This window comes from Apteryx rowi, unplaced genomic scaffold (genome assembly GCF_003343035.1).
Source record: "Apteryx rowi isolate R43461 unplaced genomic scaffold, aptRow1 scaffold_146, whole genome shotgun sequence".
NCBI classification, from domain to species: domain Eukaryota; kingdom Metazoa; phylum Chordata; class Aves; order Apterygiformes; family Apterygidae; genus Apteryx; species Apteryx rowi.
The window spans coordinates 440,786-462,114 of NW_020447708.1; the positions used below are offsets into that span (position 1 = coordinate 440,786).

The 21,329-nt window shown below is 37.8% G+C and overlaps 1 protein-coding gene across 2 annotated transcripts in view; it reads right to left on the reverse strand.

Annotated features, from left to right (window-relative positions):
- PHLDB2 (pleckstrin homology like domain family B member 2) overlaps positions 1-21,329 on the reverse strand; it is a 56,940-nt gene that overhangs the window by 18,323 nt on the left and 17,288 nt on the right. The window contains exons 5-11 of one of the 2 annotated variants that reach the window (XM_026058368.1): positions 14,203-14,331; positions 9,769-9,924; positions 8,916-9,026; positions 7,270-7,359; positions 3,766-3,909; positions 1,987-2,127; positions 1,313-1,412 (exon numbers count right to left, since the gene is read on the reverse strand). In XM_026058368.1, coding sequence (XP_025914153.1) covers positions 1,313-1,412; positions 1,987-2,127; positions 3,766-3,909; positions 7,270-7,359; positions 8,916-9,026; positions 9,769-9,924; positions 14,203-14,331 — 871 coding nt within the window. The remainder of the gene's footprint in view (positions 1-1,312; positions 1,413-1,986; positions 2,128-3,765; positions 3,910-7,269; positions 7,360-8,915; positions 9,027-9,768; positions 9,925-14,202; positions 14,332-21,329) is intronic. The other variant, XM_026058369.1, reaches the window with a different exon arrangement.

Sequence of the window (21,329 nt, forward strand, 5' to 3'; positions counted from 1 at the left end):
GTGTTTCCAGTCACACACACTAATGACCTTTGGCAATCATTTTACAGAATATTTGCAGTTCTAAAGACATGTGATCTCTTGTCAAAGTTTAGCCAAATTGTCTCTTACTGATTTGCAAACGGAAACAAAGTATTTCCTGCAAAACAGCATAACCGTGTGTCTGAATGCACTTGCAAGCTATTCTACACATACAAAATGCATTACAACAGAGAAGCTTTCCAAGCTGAGTATGAAGCTCTTTTTGTATTGCATACAAAGTACTTCAAGATAAAAGTTGGCCACAACACAGTAAGTTTGTGGAAGGCTTGCCACGTGACTAAAGCTCAAAAAGAACAAAACACAACTGGATCAGCTCTATAAAGTTAAATGTAGTAAATCATGATTCTTTCACAGCAAGTCTGTTCCATCCATGTATTGAGTCATCTTGGTACGTATGACTGACTTCAATCATGTTCTTTTAACATCTGTTAGCTCTGACAAGCCCTATTACAACAGGATGGATCCCATCTTGGCTTAAGCTTAGTCACTACAATTCTACATAAGGTCTCACAGCACTGATTTTTATAACAATGATGCAGATGTCAGAAAGAAAAGAAACTGACACTTGGAATTGAAGAGTAATGGATTTTCTTAAAGCAGAAATCAAGTGTATCAACTCAAGCTGACAAACAGAAGACAGATCCTCATAGCTTACCAGATCAGGTTTCAAAGATGTAATTTTATTTTGGATCTGGAATTGTCATGTCCCTATTACAAAACTGCAGCTACCCATCCATAATGAGCCACTTCTCCTTTCTATTTTGTAGCCCCCATATTTATGGGAGATCACAATAATGCAGTCATACATTCTCAAAGATAAGTCATGGTATTGAATCACAATCTGGGGAATTACTTTTTCCAGGCAAAAATACTTGCCTGTGAAAACAATTTTTAAGATCATGACATGAAAAGAGCAATTCAAAAAARAAAAATGAAAAAGAAAGCAACATGTAATATCTTTAACACAATGCCTCAAAATCCCTCACAGGAATTACCCAGTTTACCCAATGTGTATTTTTCTAAATATTTTTCTTATCTACTGGAGTATATTTGACAACCATGTACTTCAAATCTACGCATGCACCTCTGTCATAATCTGAACCTCTTACTTTGCTGTTACCTGCAAATGGAATGCAGAACTTGCTTTCTTTACCAAGAGGGAAAACTGTTATTTTACAGTCCTGTTGATTGTAGATACATGAGTTTTGGATTTATTTTTCAAAAAATTGAGCACTGACTTTTAACAGAAATGCATCAAGTAAAAAGGTCTTACCTTTGTGCATCCTTCTTGATTCTGACTCTTTGGTCATCGTTGCCAAGCAGTGAGGAAGTACACTGCCACAGCTGTTGCTCTGTCCTAGTGGTAAATGTCCCTGCAGCAGGTTTTGTAAATATGTGGTTAAAACTACACTTTTAGACTTTTCTGCACCAGCAACTAATGGTAAAACAACTTGCTTTGTCATGAATATCAATGTCATGTTATATCAATCAGCCATGGATGTTTTGGTTGTCCACAGTCTCCATTTGACCAAAATGTTTTCAAAGTAATTTCTTCACCTTGCTGTTATTTGTTGATTTACCTTATCACAAATAAAGACTATTTTAAGTTTATACACAACCTTTCTTTACCATCTAGAGACCACAGGAGGAAAGGAAAACAATCTGCTGAGTGTCTAGAATCAATTTAAACTAATCTGTAAATACAATCCTTCAAATATAATAATCATGTATTTATGATTAATGTTACAGCACATTTCTATAGGTCAGAATATAGGCTGGAAGTATGGAAGGCCTTATGTATGTTTCTGTATGTTAACAGATCTGAATTTCTTTCAAACTCAACTGCAGATGTGAATTTGGGGGACCACATAAAGCTCACAGTGCTCTAATGTAATATAGGTTTCCATATAGAAATGAGAAAACTATTAATTGCATGCAACTACTTACTTTAGATGTAACGCTTCGTCCAAGAGTAGCACTACTGAAGTGCGGTGATACAGATGGAGTTGTTTTTTTGCGAGGTAAAGTATCACTCATATACATGCATTCCCTGTGCTGCTTCTTTCGCTCTTCCAGATTTCTGAAATGCTTAAAATGTAATTTGTTAAACAGTTTTGAGAAAATGAACTGACCTACTTGCTCAATTATGCTCTATATGGAATATACTGAAAGCAACAGCCTAAGAACTTCACTGGGAAGAATGATATTTAAAATACATAGAATCTCCTGCATCACAGTGTTATTCAGAATTTCTACAAATCTCACATTACAAAGCATGCTGATTAAGAAAATTCATTAAATGCATGTGCATATTAAAAAACTCAAGTCTAGCTCACAACTGGAATCCAATTACAGAGAAAAACATGCTTCTTCACAGGTTATTCTGAAGAACTGGTGGCTTAAAACAAATACAGCTTTTGAGAGGCATTGTCCAAATGTAAAAGGAAAAAAAAATAATTTAGGACTTCAAATGTAGCCACTTGTACTTTATTGCTTTAAGTCTTCTGACAGTTACAATGGCTCTTAAGTATTAGCATTTGCCTCTGGATTATTCATAAGGAGTATATTTATTCAATAACACTCTGTAATACCTTTTATATATGTTTAAATGAGCAGTGTGTTTAAGTATAGCACTCTTATCAACTTATCAACTCTATCATACCACCCTGAAAACATCACGTGTAAACAAACGTCATGGCCACCATAACAAAAAAACCATCAGCTTTTAATCTGTTACCTGTGGTTGCCTGCGGTGTTTCTTAGCTGGCAGAGGAGGAGGTGTATCAGATAAAGGAATAGGATCTACATGAGTAGCCATGACCTCAGGCCAATGGACTGATGGAAGTTGAGCAATAGAGCGAGGAGAAAGAGAGTGAGGAAACACAAATCCAGAACAGAGAGGTGATCTTAGCTTTATAGAAAAAAGAGAAATTACACACAGAGTTTTCCTTTTGGAATTGCTCAAAAGGTATGGCACATACAAGCTGTAGTCTTAGCACTATGTTTATTGGAGCATTTAGCAGGAAGGGAGATTTGTTGTACTGGAACTCTTCAAGCATATGTAACTATCAGAAACAGCACAGAAAAGCCAAATTCTAAACCAGCTGCTGCCCTATTGCAACACAAAGGTCTGTGCATTTACATTCATAAAGGTATTCCAGTCCTTTAAAAATGGGTTTATTAAAAATTCCTTATGGTTGTTACAAAGACAAAAATGTCACAAAGAACGAGGAAGAGAAAGAAAAGGCTAGAAACACAGACTGGACAGATTCCATGGAGTAACTAAGACAAGTAGAAGCTACTGATCTCCCCCAAATATTCAAGACACACATCTTCTGTCACCCCACAGAAAAAAGCTATAAAACATACAAAATAAACACCTAAAAGCCATCAAGCAAATGATCATTAAATGTGTCCATAGACCATTTCTCCAAGGGTGCATTACATTTTAGTGTTTGACAGGCAGAGATGTCACTGATTGCTGCTTGGGTCATAGTCATTTAGTTCTTTTGGCCTTCAGAGTCCCATCTCCAACATCAAAGACACTTTACAGCTGGAGCATTCCTCTAGCTTTACTATTAAACCATTACCTGCCTCATTAACTGGCAGATGGCAGTTTGCCTTAGGGTCAATTTACTACATGTTGAATGACCAAAAAAAAATAAAAGCAGAAAAGGCAGCGAGGAAAGAACAATGCAAACAAAGGGAAACATCTCTCAAACAAACCTCTTTATTTTGTGGCTGGCTCGTCAGCACAGCCGTGGAGGGCTCAGTGGCAACTGCTTCAGCATCTGTGGGGGGCTGAGTGGAAGGGGATATATTCGTGGAATTGCCATACAGCTCACTAATTTCACTTACACTGATATAACCCTAAAAGGAGGAATTCAGAAGTTAAAAGGAGCAAAAGCCAAAAGACATGCAAGAGGATTAATGTATCCAGTATGATGAAAGTTAGTTTAGAGTGATACAGCCAAATATTCATTATTATCAAAATACTTCAACATAAACGTAATAAAATTATCAGGCTTTTCAAATTTTGAATATTTGGATTCTGAAAATTGTTCTTCGTTTAATTCCAAATACATTTGTGTCATCAAAAGGCAAATGTACATTAAGTGACCAATAGACTTTATTAAAATGGAAATACCATTTAGAAGCTATGTAGCTTTTTGTCAGTAAAACAGATGGGAGGGAAAGGAAGAATAAATCTTATTCACACACCTTTTAATTTCTTAATCCTTTGTCCTTGTTTAAATAATCTACCTCAATATATTTTGTGCCTAATTATTATGCTAAGTTTAAGTAGGCCAAATAACTAACAGAATTGAGAAGAATTTACACAAAGACATGCCATTGTTACTCTATAAACTACCCTGACACAACATCTTCCATTTGTACTGCGTGAAAGTTGCTTCTAACTTTTAGATGTTATTGGGAAGCTCAAGTAAGATGCTGTTAGTGTCAGCCCCATGAATAGTCATTTCAATTTGCCCCTGCCCCCCCCTTTTTTTTTTTAAGCAAACATACAGGAGGTGACAGACAGACAGACTGGGAAAAGGCATGGACATCAGAGCACACTTCTGCCTGAGAAGCAGGTTCAGGCAGGCAGAGTTGAGATATAATGGGAGAATACAATGATTTTGTGTGTTCTGGTGTTAACTAAATAAATCTTATTTAAAAAATAAAATATGGCTTATAAACCATGGTCTATAGGATACCAGACTGTAAAGAGAATCATGTCCCAACTCTTTATCCATAGACAAAAAGACTATTCAAAGGAAGAATAAATCCTTTTTGAAACAATGTCATAAAAATGTGATAGAAATACGCCTATTTTCAAATCAATATAGCGAGCTGCTTTTAAATTGGGAAGGTCTCCAAAGGGGTTATGTTTCTATGATTGTACCAGCATGTTGACACATTAATATGCATACTTTTGGCAATTAAATGATCAGAGAAGCCACAAGAGATTGCTATAGTATTTCTTCTTTTTAAAAATACAGAAATTTAGCAATGATCAAAGGAGGCAGGTGAAAAAAATATCAACCCTTTATCTCCTAGCATATTTTCAATGTGTTTTATTGGTTATTTCAAGACACCTACACCATTTTGGAAACTTCAGTCTCATCCTGAACACAGCACTCTAGAAATAGGAGGCAAATCTTAACTCAGATACAATTTGATGAACTATTAAATGGGAAGGAGACTGGGTAAGCTACTAGACTTTTCCTCTCAAAACATGTGGCCATAGTAGAGTAAAATAAAATCCAGTGTGAATAAACATAAAACTCGCTTAAAGATGGGATTGAAAGAACCAGCTGCTGTGCAATATTGCATTCATTTTCATTGGTGATAAAAGCACTTTCAACATTATATGGAAAACATTCAGTTCAGACTCTCATAATCCCAATCTGGTTCCCCACAGGTTAAAAAAAAAAAAAAAGAAAAAAAGAAAAAAACAATGACTTCACTGGGCATAGGCTCAGGCCAAGTCAAGTTTTGTTAACCCTGAACTTTTCAAAACAGCATAGATTTTCCTCATTTAAGATCTGGGGTAAGCATCCTGCTTCTTTACTCTATGAGGCCCTCTTTACGGTTATGCAGACAGGGAGTGAACTTCACGGTGGATGGAAAAGAGTTAGAAATGCGTGCTTTCTTGGGAGGGGTAGGGAAATCTGAGAGCACAGACTAAATTCCCAATTGATACATGAACAACTGCATGGTGAAATTAACTGCTGGGTGCAGGGAGTCTGTTTAAGCCTGTGCACTACTTGGGGCCAGATTTTTAAAGGTCCCTGAACAGAAGAACAGTCAGACAAAAACTGAAGTGAGACAAAACGCAACAGCTGGCAAAGAAAGCCATTTCTTATATAGGAGGGAGCCTAAGGAGACGCAGAGTATAAAACAACTCATGCTGTTTCTTCTCTCATTTACCTTAAAGTAAATCCTAAGTAATTTCACTGCAGTGAACAGAATGACACTGCTGAATAAACCATTTCAATAAAAGGGCCGTCAGGCTCACTTAATGTAGTTGCATTTTGAAATATCTGCGATTAAACAAACCATTATGTGGATACAAAGTTAAAATCAGAGAGAGCACTCTTCTCTAGTGAGAAAATAAACAGATTCATCTCAGAAGAGTATAAGTGAAGCTTAGACTTGCCAGATGTCCTGATGGGAGGTCAGATGTCCACATCAGAGCACAGCCTGGGACACTAAAAGTCTGGATATGCCTAAGCATCTGCAACACGGTTTGCAGCCAGAAGAGTGCCCAGTCTCATTGCCATGTTTTGAAGGCCATCCTGGTTCACCAGGAACTTCAAGGACAAATAAGCAAGATCACRTTTCCCAGGCACTGAGAGGACACATGCTTGCAGCATAGATACCTGTCAGTGTACTTTAAATGCTAGTTTTTCCTGTTTCTCCATTTACAACTTCACTGTAAACTTCAAAATTTCATTAACTCAGGTCAAGAGGATAAATATGGAGACTTAATGTTATATGTGCTGACTGAATCTTTATAACAGTCTGTGGCTTACCTTACACTGACCTTCTTCACAGATTTGAGTGCGAAGGCTTAAACTGGTAACCTCCAAGCTAAGAAGTCTTGACAGGTGCAGGTAAGCTCTGAGGCTCATCATGTATTACCCCAACTAACTCAATTTTTCCAGCAAAAATATCTGGCACCTTTATTCTCACTATTCACAATGGTTAAATAAATAGCTCAATAGCAATCTTATGACTACAATAGCTTGAGATCTTTAACTCAGTGCTTTTTATAAAGATCAAAATGTACATTTGTAATGCATTTCTGCAGAGCCTTAAAAATAGAAAAAAGAAAAAAAAAGAAAAAAGAAAAAAGAAAAAGAGGAGAGGCCAATGATACCATGTATAGTGCAAAAAAAAAGACTGAAATGTATTCAATACAGAGTTATTCCTGAACCTTGTTTTTCTTTATTGCAATGACATTTACTTGTCCATTTTGAGAAAATTAGATTCTCCCCTCCCCCCAGTATAAAATGGTAATTTATCCAGGGCCAGCCATATCTGGGAAAATGTCAGAGAAACTGTTTCTGCCCTACTATGCATTTGTATATCTTTACAAAGTAATTTCATCATCTGCAAAAAAGTGTATGACTAGCCACTAAATACTAAAGTGCTTTCATGTAAGATATTACTAAAAGTTAAGTCTACGACATAGTAAAGTAAAAAGCAATGAAACCTGTTTACCTCTTTTAGACTATTGGGACTGAGAGGAAATCCCTTTCCTCCGGAAAGTGCAGAATATTTCTTTTCCAGATTACAGAGATTCTCTTTTTCCTGTTAATAACAGACATAGAGTTTATATTAAAAACCAATAGCAATGTAGTGAAAATAAATGCTAGCCATTTTTTTTAAGAGAATAAAGAAACACTCTGAGATAGAAAGCTAGAAATTATACAGCAGAACTCTGACTTCATTCACTTACACAGCAGGACTGAACCTCTAGCAGCCTCCAACAAGATGCTCCCCAAAGATTCAAAAGAGTAGATCTAGACTCAAAAAAGATCTTTAAAAAGTAGCATCTGGAAGTCTCAGGCTATGTCTAAGCTGGCCTGCAGGAGTGTGCCCTTGGCACTCAAGATCCTCATCTTCCACCCGTTCAGACTGGTGACCTAGTTGGATCATCCCCACAGGTCCCTGTACAGAGGTTTCACTTGCATGGAAATCATACTTGATTGCAGGAGGAGAAAGAGGGGGACCAGTGTTGGCCTGAGTGTCACCTTACGGAGTCAGGTGCCACCAAGGCACATTCCCAAATACCTGGGAGCTCCAAAAGGCTCCCTGGTCCCTTAGTCTAGGAGGAATCATGGACATATTTTCTCTCAGCTTGATTCCCAATGATTTCAAAAGACTCCAGACCACCTATCCAGCATCCACCATCACAACATTCACAGACTACCAGAAGCGGTTGGGTATTTGATGGTCCTCAGTATGAGGGTTTCTGAGAAGAAAAAAAGGGCTGGGTTTTATTGGGGAAGGATCAGAATGGTCTGAAAAGAAAGCCCTATTAAATTGTTAAAGATGAAAACCAAAAAAAGCCAAGCAAGAAGCTCCTCAAAAATGTTGAAGGCTTTCAGCATTCTGAAAATGCTCATGGTTCTTAATGTACTAAACACTATTTCTCTCACGATTAAAAACAAAACAAAAAAAGAACACAAAGGGTTCATGACAACTTTTTTTTAGCCAGATGTTCACTGAGGTAAATAGCTTATTTTGTGGCCTAGTATGGCCTATTGCAAGTCAAAAATTTGAGCTTTTTATGTCCAGTTTCAGAAATCCTTTGCTGGATTCACTGCAAGAATTACAGTATCATATTATAAAACACTAACTGCAAAGGCCAGGTTTTGTTTATCTTTCCATGCATAGACTTTGTTTGATATTGGATCCTCACACTGATTTTATGAATCTAACATGGGGCTGAGACTCCCTGTTCAGCTAGCAGAGAGAGGCAAGCTTTTAGCTTTCATGTCTTCAATGGCCCTCTGACAGTTCCAATACCTACACAGAGAGCACAGGCTTCTATCTTCAGCACCTAGGCGGATGCCTCAGGTTGAATCCTCCTAAACGGGAACACCTCTAAATCCCTTGCTATCATCAAATGCCATTACAGTTTTCACTTAGGAAAAATGCTGATTAATTAAATTTAATTAAATTACAAAAGCTATTTTTTCCTTTTTTTTTCTAAGACACTGGAATTAAAAGATGTTTATCAAGATAATACTGACTTGCCAATTTCTGCACAACAATGCTTTTCTCATGTTCTAAGTTCTTTTATTATATACAATGTTCTTTTATTACACATCTAAAATATTTGAAAGACAAGAAATACTTACCCTTTGCAGCATCATTATTAAGTTATTTTTCTCTTTTACAAAATGATCTTGTTCTCTTTGTGCTTGTTGGACAACATGAGTGGCTTGCTTTTTGAGAGCAGAAATCTTTTCCTAACATAAAAAACAGAACAATCACGTTTTACATGTTTAATTTTGAAAGCACAGGACAACCTCCAGCAACAATTGTATTCATGAGAGTCTAAATAGTAAGAAAAGAAGTTTTTACAAGGCAGTCCACTGCTTTGAAGGAGATGATTAAATACAATTTAGATAGTAAGGAGACAATTTCTCTAAGAGACAAGAGAAAAGGACAATTGCATATATTCTGCGATAATATGGTGACTAACATATTGAATGGAATTGCTTTATAGATGCCACTTCTGATCTCTGATCAAAACTGGTATGTAATTGGTTGAAATAAGACCTTTACAATTGATTTTAAAAATAAAGAGATTTTCTTAATCTGGTGTTCTATCATTATTTTTTAAAAAAATCATCATGACAGCATCAAATAACAGTAGTTATGTCCACAGTATGAGAATCTCCTTGCTTAATGAAGAAAAAACAATGCTTTGGTACTTTTTGTTGCAAATATGAGGGCTTTTTATTTGCATATGCAAGTATGCAAACAGGGTATTACATTTTATTGTTTTATTTCCTTTCTAGAGAATTGCATGATTTGATATGTGGGGTATGTTACTGGGCCACCATCTTTGCTCTGCTGCAAAAGCTTTTGCAAAGAGAAAAAAGTTTTGCATTATTTCTTACAGATGGGCAGGTTCTAGATCCAGGGTCTAGATCTCCTTTAGGCAAAACAACAAGAAAAAGATGAACTGAGTTTTCATGCTTTTACCTTTCTACTGACAATGCTACGCTGATATTCAGCTACTTCACGCAGGAGCTGTTGTGTCAGATTTTCTTTCTCTTCGTCTAACCTGCTCTCACGTTCAAGCTGCTGAAATTCCAAATCTTCAAAATGTTTGCTTTCTACATCCAACAGATCAGCATCCTTAAGCAAAAATAAAAAGTAATCTTGTGTTTACTGTAACCAGAGAAGAGTAACTTATAAACAAACATAAAATTCGCATTCTAAAGCAGTATTTCTGTTTCTCACACAGCTTGTTCAAACAGACAGAAGCTCAATGTTTTTCATGATCTACTGTTATAATAAGAGAGCAAATAGTGCTAATCATTATTTTTATGTTGCTTTCCCATCACTCCTAGTGCCCCCCTTCCTGAGAAAGATTAACCACCTGTATTGTGAGCAAGTTGTTTATTACAGTGTTTGGAGCAAGCTGGAGCTTCTGAAGCACTGAGCGCATCCTGGCTAGACAGATCACTCTGCTGTAGCCTAGCTGTGACACAACCAAAGTGTGAATCAATTTGGTGAGGTTGTCACACACCAAACTGGGATAGCATCTGCTTAGCAACCAAAAAGGGCAGAAAGTATTATTCCAGTAACACTGAATTAACTACAGGAATACACCCTCAAATGAAGAAGGCTGAACTGTGTCTATAATTTCTTCAAGTCTAGCCCAAGTACTATGACTTTTTCGTAACAGAGATATGGCCGTGTAGGAGGGAAGATATGTGGAGTTACGTGTCATTTGCACACTTCCATCACCTGAGCAGCAATGTTCAACCACACCAGTTGTTCAACTGATGGCTATATGTGGATGCTGAACTGCAGCAGACACAATTGCTCCCTAGACAAGTACACAATTAAAGACTCTAGTCATGCATACCTCGATGCTAGTCAGTAGATGTTTTACTTCAGAAAAAGCATCAAACCAACTTTATGCATTCCCATGGACCAATGCAAGATTTTGTCATGAAAAGAGGTTGAATGTTGCAGAAAGGTCTCAAGAAATAAGAACACATCTGCCTTCCACTTATGGACAACCAGATATAATTTCACTGCTTTTCAGCATAAGAACTGAAAGCTAATCTTTCTCCTGCAATATCTGTAAATTCATAACACAAAAACCTATTTATAAGTTCCAGAGTGCTGAAGAGAAATGCAAACTTTATCTTTTTCTTATTTCAACCTAAGGTAAAAATTGGTGACTGATGATATGCATACAGCTTCTTGTAAAAGCATTCAAAGCAAGCTGCTGACGTACCAGGGAAAGACTTGGGATACAAGAGCTGAAGACTCCAAGTTACTGTACAAAATATCAACGTTTTGGCACTGTTCTCCAAAGATGTGCCTTTCACTTCCAGTAGATAATACAAAGATCAAAAGCAAAGACAAGACACTGGCTAAAAATGACATAAGAAGCTGTTACCTACAACACAAAAATGCACCATTCAAACCAGTCAGCAAACTTCATCATTGAAAATAAACAGAAGCGCTTTGCCCAGGCCATGAAGGTCAGTAAATTCCGGCTATTTCATATCAAACCAATTGCTACTGAGGCAGAAGAAGAGACAGACTTCAGAGAAGGCTGTTTCTAATTCCTTTGTGAATACATTTGTCCAACCCAGCAACACGAATTCTGTCCAAAAGACAACTGATAGCTAGTTCACCTCATGAAATATTATATTCTTTGTGAGATACACTATGCAACAAATATTTTACCGTATTCTGTACTACTATGTCTACCTGAAAAAAAATGTAACAAGTTCAAGAGCAAGTCTATTTTCAAATTAAAAACCCTCCAATCTGCAAGTGGCAGTGGTTTAGTTTTAACAGTGGCTCTAATTGTCTTGCAGCAAGATTATCAACCAGCTAGACTCAGCGGAGACTGAGACCCTGGGAAGTCTGTGGGATCACAGCAGAGCGGCAAGGGCAAACAGTCTGGTCCCGAGAAGCTGTCGCAGAGCTCTCGCCATAACCTTCTCTGGGATCCTGCTTAGAAGACAGTAATTGTTTTGGCTGTAGGTAATAGCTTCCTGAACCACATAGCAAGTACCCCCCTTTTACTAAAATGATCAACATGAAAATATTATACGCTRTTAACAAACAATACATACAATATTTCCATATTGGACTTCCAAATCACAAATCTGTCCAACATCTCCATTATTTCTGCAATGGCAGTGGACAAAATTCAGTGAGAGAGAACCTAGCCCTTACTTTAGGATATGGTGGGAGCTCTCCAGGCAGACAACATCCATAATAACCAGAACAATTTTATCTGAATGGTAAGGTATTTCCTAACAGTGGGCAGTTTCTTCTCATAATTGTGAAGGAATCCAGTCATCTATTTTCATTCTTCATTTATTGCATATTTCAATTAACCCAGACACAGGAGAACAAAGAAACAGCAGAAGCTTTAGCGCTTTAATACTGAGAGCTAAGTAAGTAGAGCGTGCTAATAAAGTTTTAATAAGCCATCAGAGAGATTAATGCTTTCCCTGAGTGCCTTCCTCAAGCCCTCAGGTTTCACCAGTCGCTGATGAAGTGGTCTCCCTGCCTAACAGGAGAAGGGTGTATTAATTGCAAGAACCAGGAAGCAGCTCTCAGTCAACGATGTGTACATAATTTTCCAACCATCTACTTCCAACCCCAACCCAGACTCCAGCCCCCCAGCGCAATCAGCCGCTTGTGTGACGTTTGCTGCCAGCATGCTGGGCTCCTGTTTCACAAAGCTGCTGTGAACATCTGTCAGCTCCCAAGTCCCAGAGCTGAAGCAATATGGGAGTTCAGCACCTTTAGACAGGGCTTACTGTGGTTGCAGTAAAGCAACACAATATAACCTGCTCCAAACTCAGGTACTTAATCCTGTACTGGGTTTATTTTTCAGGAGGAAGAGATTTTCTCTATATTGTGTAGGACACTTAGAGTAAAGTCGTTACTGTTCTCACACCTGATACCCATCTGAGAGATACTGTGCACTGTTTTAGTGGAGACTTCTACTACTTCAATCACAGCAAACTTTCACTACAAGTGGGCTGGACTAATTTGCAACAGAAGCAGCTGTACATTTAACTGCATCCCCACATTTCACGTTCTGCTCCAATTTTCAATCCAAAACTGTTACTAAGCCAACTTGAAAGGGGAAAAGTACATTTAACCAAATGGATTTCCTGAAGCCTCTTGACGGTCAATAGTGAAAAAGGATTTACTACCATCCCACAGCAACAGGACTGCCACTTCTCACAAATTAATACTTTCAAATACATGACAACACAGGAAAGGCTTCTTTTTCTTGTTAATATTTATGAGCATAAATCCTCAAATATCTCAAAACCAGCAAACACTTCAACTGCTACAGAAGTACTTAGCATTGTTATTAACAAAGCTGGACTTTTTTTACTTTTTTATTCCTTGAAAAACAGAACAGAATTCTGCAAATAAAATAAAATCTAATTATTAGGGGAAAAAAAAGTCAGTATCTAAAAGAATATTTCCTGCAAAACAAAAAGTCTGTTTTTGGTCACTGCTGTTACAGACATTATTACTGATGTAAATGCTCAAGCCAAAAAAAAATTCAAGTTTGACTTTCAGATATCATCTTGAGCTTACGGACACTTTGAAAATGATTTTTCTGTTACAGCTGGCTACATGTGCTGTAGAACCTACTTAATGAATACCAAAACCACTTCACAATCTTTCCTCAGAAAATAATGGTACTTTAACCTACAACATAAAATACTGTAGGTTTTTAGGTTACAAATAATACATAATAAAGTCAAGCTGCAATTAGACTATACAAAGGCTGAAAAAAAATACTAATATGCAGCTGTTGAGAATGTAGGAAAAATAAAGCTATTAAAATAAGTGAAATAATCTTCATAATGAAATCTTCAAGACACAAGTCAGGCTAACAGCTAAATTGTGTATTAAAAAGAATAAGCTATGCATGGTTTCAGAGAGAGAGCAACTTATACCATTGCAAAAGAGGATTACATAACAGTATCAAAGAAAAATGGGAGTAAAGTGCTAAAATAATAGATCTCACTAACAGAAGCTCAACAGTCATTCTTCGCTCATACAGTTAAAGAGCAATGCTCTAATGTCCATGCAAACATTACTATTCCAACAGCTTTCATATCAGCCACTAGGCCTGGGGTGCTAATTGCAGGCAAGTAGCCCAAAGCTTCAAAAAACATTCAGCACAAAACTATTTCTAATCCATTCATTTGCATTCTACTCATTTGCCACCATGCAAAATATTTATTACAAACGTTCCACAAAAAGGTAACCTCAGGACTATTGACAATTATACAATGCAAGTATGTTCAGGCAATTTGTTGGATAAGTGAAACAGAATATGTTACACTTAAATCTAAAATTAACAACAACAAAAAAATTAGTGCAATCTTGAAACTTGCTACTGACCCTCTTCAGCTGCTGCTGTAATTGTTCCCTCATGGACTCAGGGCAATTATCAAGCTGCGTCTTCTGCTCGGAGTAAAGCTCCTGAAGCCTCTCTAGTTTTTCCCTCTCAGCATCAAGTTTTAATTTTTCCTGAAGCATGAACCAGAAAATAAACAGAATTACCTTCAAACCCAAGCAGTTGTTAGTGATTATGACAGTGTGTGGCAAAACCTTAAAGAATAGTTGCAGCATGTAGGTCAAAGACAGAAACCTCTTGTTAGTTGAAATGTAATGATGGGATGTAAAATGATCAAAACAAAACATTTATTTTAGCAGGGCAATTAACTCTCTCCCTCATCACTGTGTTTTGCACCTGTGCCTGGATGATGCCTTTCAAGCCCATTGCCTAAACGCTGGCTCACCAAATGAAAAAAAAAGGTGAGGAAACAGTAGCCGTGTTAGTCAGGTAACTGATGAAGGAAAGAGAAAAGAGTAGCTTTCAGAAAGGAGAAAGGAGGGCAAACGACTATAGTCTGGCAGTGAGGGGAAACTGGCACTTCAAGGGAATGAATTACATGCCTAGGTGCTTCTGCACAGGTGAGTACATCTAGCAAGCAGTGAAAAGATAGAATGAGATAGAGCTTTACGAAGAAATAACTTTGGGCCAGGAAATCCTTTTGCAGTAGAAACAGCAAATGATTTACCAAATCACTCCATGTGCTTCAGGATGCCAGAACTGTATCCTGTTCTCGGGGATCTGCTCTACCTCCCTACAATCTCTTGTAACTAGTCCAGCTTTCTTCTTGTCCCACTAATGCAGCAGTACTCAACACAGCACTTATCACCCTCAAAAGCCTTTAACCTTTAAACCTTGGTAATAAAATACTGCATATTTTACTCTGTAGCACTGTTCTGAAGACTGATTGCAAATCACTTAAAACTACCTTGTGGACTATTATTTGCCTGGACCAAAATTTGGAAACCAACAGATCGGAGTACACATATTTCTGTCAAGGCCATTTACTTGTACCTGCACTGGCCAACACAGAGGCATTTTCTTCAACTGAACAATTCACAACTGGAAAAAACAATATGCCTGATAGGCCATAAAAGCTGAAGCAATCAAATAATCTCTGAAGTCCAGGTCTCTTTGTTACCTTCTAGAGTCACAGTGATACAGTTCCCTTTTTTTACTTTTTGCTCTGTAGTTATGCATCTCTTTTCTCAGATGGTCTCCAACACTTCTTAATACTCAAAAACTCACAGTATGAGCCCAAATATTCCAGCTTTGTCTTTCAGATGCTCCAAGAACAGTTGAATTCTGACACACTGCCCACTCATTTGTTCTCTTTCCTGTCCCAACCATTAATTAATTTTAAACTCAAGTGTTTGGTTCAGCAAGCGCTATGTGGTCAGACATTGCAGCACCCTATGGCACATGCCATAAAGAGGAAACTTTTTTTTACCATATGTAACTTGCCATTTCAAACTGCAGGATGGTCCTTCTTCCAAAACTTGTTCCTGACATGGTTCTCAAACTCTCATTCATGGCAGAGGCACAATAACAAACTTGTATTAGATGCCTGCTTTCTTTATAGTTTTATCTCTAAATCAGAGTGGGATCAGCAGCTGATTTTCCCGGTATTTAAAAAAAACAACAAAAAGTATTCACATTCAAGCCCAATGCAAACCAAATTCCTAGGTTTGTTATTTTCATTTCCACAGGCAGCTTCTCCTCCGAGACTGGCAAAATGCCGAACGCAACAGATAAGCTTGTGGGGAAAAAAAAAAAAAATCTGTTAAAATGAGCAACTGAGCCAGCATATTCAATTACCTGGGCTTCCTGCACTGGCTTCTGTCATAACAACAGAAGCAGAGCTCAGAAAAAGAGGATGGAACATGTGCAAACTGCACCATGGCGGAGAAGCAGGTAACCCTTGAGATGTGATCTCTAAACCTCTGTCCCCCATTTCCTGAATCAACTTCCAACTCAAAAGGAACCTTATGCACAAATCAGTAGTTCTCCTCATTACAAACCTTTCTGCCCATTTAACATTCAGCCTACAGTCTGTCATATTGCTAGGTAGACAGAAAAGGGAAGAAAGCAACAATTTACAGAAGCAAGGACTTCTGTGACCTTACATCCAGCATCATTACTCTGCAGCTATTAATAGCTCTCTAAATGTCTATGCAATGCAACAAGCACACTCATTCATTAACAAGCAAGTCAAAACTAAGTGTGAAGAGACATCATCAGCAAGTATAAAACTGAGAATCATGCCAGAGATAATATTACTTCCCTGTAGAAATTAGAAAGGTATTCCTTTGAGACTGAAAGTGATACTCATGTGGTCTATTTATAGCATAGGAAGTGCTCACAGCCCACCAAACTGGCTCCTTTCAAAATGTGCAGTCTTAACAGGAAATATCACTTTCAGCACTGAGAGACATTATATGTTTTGCAGCTGTGGAATTAAGTTCACCCACATCACTAATTTTGCATTGGTTAAGTTCATGTAGTTCACACAGATAATTTGATAAATAAATGAACTGAATAATTAGCATTTTTTCCACACAGTCTTTTCTATAAATGGATCAAAGAAAGTTCTTTTAGAAGGGAAAAGATTAATAACTTTGTAAGCTACGTGCAAATCCAACTAATGCAGGTCTGCGGCTCCCTCTGCAAACTGTTTGTTCAACAACAGTCCGTGGCAYAGCTGTGAATAAAACCCACGTGTTCAGGCTGCTCATCCTTGTACGCATTAAACATTTCTCTGCAAACAACTGCTTTCTAGCCCCAGTGTTCATTTCAGAGTTACATTAACTGTAGTCTGACTGAATTCTTAACACCTTGTTTCCATCCAAGAGAAGACCAGCTCAGTGAAGTATAACATCTGATCTTAGTGTACTACCTAATTTGCATTATGAACCTGGGATCAGCAGTCACAGTCTTAAAATGCAGCTCTCTATCCCCGACTTGTTTTTCGATGTTGCTGGGGGAAAGCTTAGATCAGTTTTGATCACTAAGGATAGCAGTAGAAAGAAGTAATGTTGTCCCTCAAGTGTACAGACACAGGATGGTAGCAGAGCCCCCATGGGTATGAACACAGGTCATTTGTGATCAACATGAGTCACTAAAGAAATTCAACCTTCAGACCTGGTGGAACTGATTTTAGGGCAAAAGAGAGAACAAAGAACTTATATGCAGCACACATAAAATATCCCGTAGATGTCGAAGACACGAAGGAGATAAAAGGAAAGTATTAAGGACAATCACAGAGCCTACAAGAATGGGAACAAAGGAAAGAACAGTGAGACACAAATTGTTTCAGTGTTGTCTCCTGTGGTTAAGGATACCGTATGCCTGATCAACACTGCTGTTTAAACCCCAGCAAGTCCCCACACCCATTCTGTGGAGAAAAGGTGCTGCTTTTCAGTTTGCCATTCACCACATTCTGCTACCGCGGGCAGGCTAAAATTTTAAAATACAGCCTGCATATATGTACCTTTGGAAGCAACTTTCCCACTTATACTGGTAGATTCTGCAGAAATGAGTCAGTGTGCATAAAACAGGTAGAAAACGTCTAAAAATCCAAATAAAAATTGTAAAAGGGAAGAAACTCAACCTTTTTACCAGGTCACTATGAAATGGACTGTATGACCAGGTGAATAAGACTCACTCTGCAATCGTACAAAATAAAAATCAGTATGTGTTATTATCAGAGAGAAATAGCAAAGAAACTACCTACAGGCCATAAATCAAGAAAAAAAAAAATTATTGAATGCCTTTCCATCCAGCAGGCTCTTCTACTTTAAATGTTCCAGTCTGAAATACTCCAGGATCTTCCTCAGTCCAACTCACTTGCAACTTGTCATATTTTATCATAGTAGCCTTTAAATACATGGATCTCATTACCCACCAAGCCTCATACATGCATGCTCTTTCCATCAAACATGGACTAGCCTAGTGTCAAAACTTTCACAGGTTTTCTGACAAGGAGAAACATACACATTTCTTTGGTCCAAAGAATTTCCCCATCTCACCTTTGTTTTCACCCCTTTCTTTTTTACACACTCCAAAGAACATTTCCCCCCCTTTTCCAAGAGTCTACAGCAAACAGGACTGCCAGCTAGAAGCAGAGAAGAAACATGCTACAGAAACAATTCCTTTCCAGTTGAAAGTGGTGTGATGCTACAGTTTGTTCACTCAGTAAAACATTTTGAGGAAAGGAAGCAGAAGAGGAAGAAAATCTGCCTTAAAACCTCGCTAATGAAACTGGTCTATCTCTTGCTGCAAATCTTCAAGAAAGTAACTTATTCCCTAAAAGAGAGCAGGTTGGGAAATGTTATTTGCTCTTTGGTGGTTACTCAAGGGGCAAACAGTGCAGTTGAGGAAACCATTAAATCTGAGGCCAACCAACACTTCCAGCACTCTTGAAAGCATTTCCAAAGCTATGGCTGGTATTTGTGAAAGGAATAGGACCGCATGCAACTTTGATTAAAAATACTGTTGAAAAGAAACAGACCTTACTGTACACAACCTGTACACGTTCTTCCTCTGTCTTTCAAGACTACTCTTTCCTGCATTCCTTGATCTGTTTCAGGAGAGAAGCGTAAAACTTCGCATGATTCAGTTATTTGTCACTGAACCCTTGTTGGCTTCATGAAAGAAGGCATTAACAGAACAAGAAATAGATGTCAGGCAGAACAAAAGGAGAATAACATGATGGGAGAAGGCATTTCATAATTTTTTTTTTTTCCCTTTGTAAGGAGTAATTTATCACGTATCACAACAGATTATGCAGTGATGGAGTTGGTTGGAAAGATTTCTTCTCAAGGGTTTTGTTTCATGTGCATGTGTAAAACTAATGTTAAAAAGCATTTTAAATCAGGCTAAGCAATGCCTCTGCTAGAAGTAAAAATCGCAACAGTTGCGCACACAAACTTGTTCCTAAGACAACTGAAGTTTTTGGAATTTCTAAGCTCATTCTCTGAGCATTGCAATGTGTTGCTTTATTGAACAGTCACGGAGGCAAACAAAAACCCCTGATTCTACAGTACTGTTCCTTCATGAACGGAGAAGAGGCGGAAATAATCATCCAAACCAAAACAAACATTTAAAGCAAGAAAATTAAAATTCTGCACAGTCTTCAAGATCTAGATGGACTAGAGGACTGCCTTTACTGGTCAACCCCTTTCTATTATTATTTCTCTCATAGCTGTCTTAAAAGACATTTTGGGGGATTCTGATTTTTCTCCTTGATTCTTCACAATGATCTTTTTCCTCATTAGTGTCTTCTCTACTGCATATCCTTATGTGGTCTCCTCAGAATACTTAATCTCATGTATCTTGTCTTAAGGGGGTAACTACTGTTATGGACAAGATAACTCATTGACTTAATATCTGTACTTAAACACTTTGCTGAACTGGAATCTGACCAGGAAAGATTTAAAAGGCTATGACATATAAATTTGTTAGATCCATCAGGATAAAAAACAGGAATTTTGAATACAGAAGAGAAATGATTCATGAGAGATCACTGGTATATTTAACTGTGATTGCTGGTGTCCCTCTTCATATGGATTATCAGACAGCTGCTGTTTCCTTGGCTCAATTCATGCAAGTCTTTGCAGTACAGACTCGGCAAAGAGGCTGAGTTTCAAGTGTTTTGGCCCATCTGGGATATTCTGTTAATGACTGAAAAATATTTCCACAAAAGCATGCAGACAAAATAAAATGTTTTCCAAAAAATGAGTTAGCTGTGCCAGCTGCTCCTGATTTCGGTAAGGAACTTGCTCTTGAAAAGGGAAAGAAAGCCCTGTGTGATAGAAGATGAGTTCCAGGGTATGTATTTCTACCATGATACAAGGCCAAGGTCCTCAAGAAGAAAAAGAATAGCCTCTCTTTCCTAAAATGCAGTCTACATCTTTTCATAAGTAATTGTTTTGATGCTCTCTGCCAAAATTCCCATTTAACTATGCTTACCTGCAACAGCACTGCTGCTGAACTCATTATTCATTTTGAGTTATTCCTGTTTATTATGTTCACTAATCCATTATTTCTTTTCCCTGCTGTATTATTACTTTCACCCCCATGCTTTAACTTCGAGATGTCAGGCATGGCAAGTCATTAAGTATCCTCTCCACATTCACTAGACTGTACATTTTAAAACTATTCAGACTAAGGAAGTGGTGTATGAAAAGAAAGTACTCTGCAAATCTGGAGAACACAAAATCGGGTAAGTAAGATTTTCTCCAACTTCCTTACAGACAAATGTCAACTCTGGACCAAAAGTAATTGCAAGGAAGTCATAACTGTAAATAGCACAGTGGAACTGAGATGCTATTTCGCTCAAAACAATAGTAACATTATTGCATATGTACAGTAATATGACATGACCGCTGTGGTAATTACAGGAAGTTGGGTCCAGATGGCAGGGAAAAAGGGAGATTGGCTGACTGGCTCACTTGTTCATTCAGTTCTCTACAAGGCAGGCTGTGCTCAAAATAATTATGTCAAAATCTGTAGCAAAGCTCCCTCCTGGAGAGCTTCAAGCTGCATGTGTCAAACTGTGTTACTACTGACTCATTAGTACTGTCCCTGCATTATCACATAACCCTCCTCACTGATTCATTCATTCTTCATCACCGTTCAGCCCTCGCACGTATCCTGGTAGGGCTGACAGGCTTTGAGTAAGATCAGAATGCAATGTACCAAACAATGTACAAACACACAACATCCGTTCCTGATTTACAAGCAAGATGCTGAAACACAAAGACGTTGTACCCCAGCAAAGCACTTACTGGCATTGCCAAAGATTAAACTCACAAGCATTCATACCAAATACAGGCCCTCTAGTTATACCACACTTTCCCCAAACCTCTTCTTTTCCTTCCTCTTGTATATTGCCTGGCATGAGGTGACTCTAATCCTTTCCCAATTCCAGTACTATTTTCCTCCATGCCACAGTTTCTCTCTTCGGCCTAGAAAGGCAATGGTTATTTTGTATTTTGAAGGGTTAATGCTAGGGTATTCTAAATGCTGTCCATAAGGCAAAACAAAAGTGTTCAGAAAACATGAAATAGAATAGCCAAAAATAGTAAGACTGCCTTAAGAAAGTTTAAATATAACCAAACATCTATGAAAC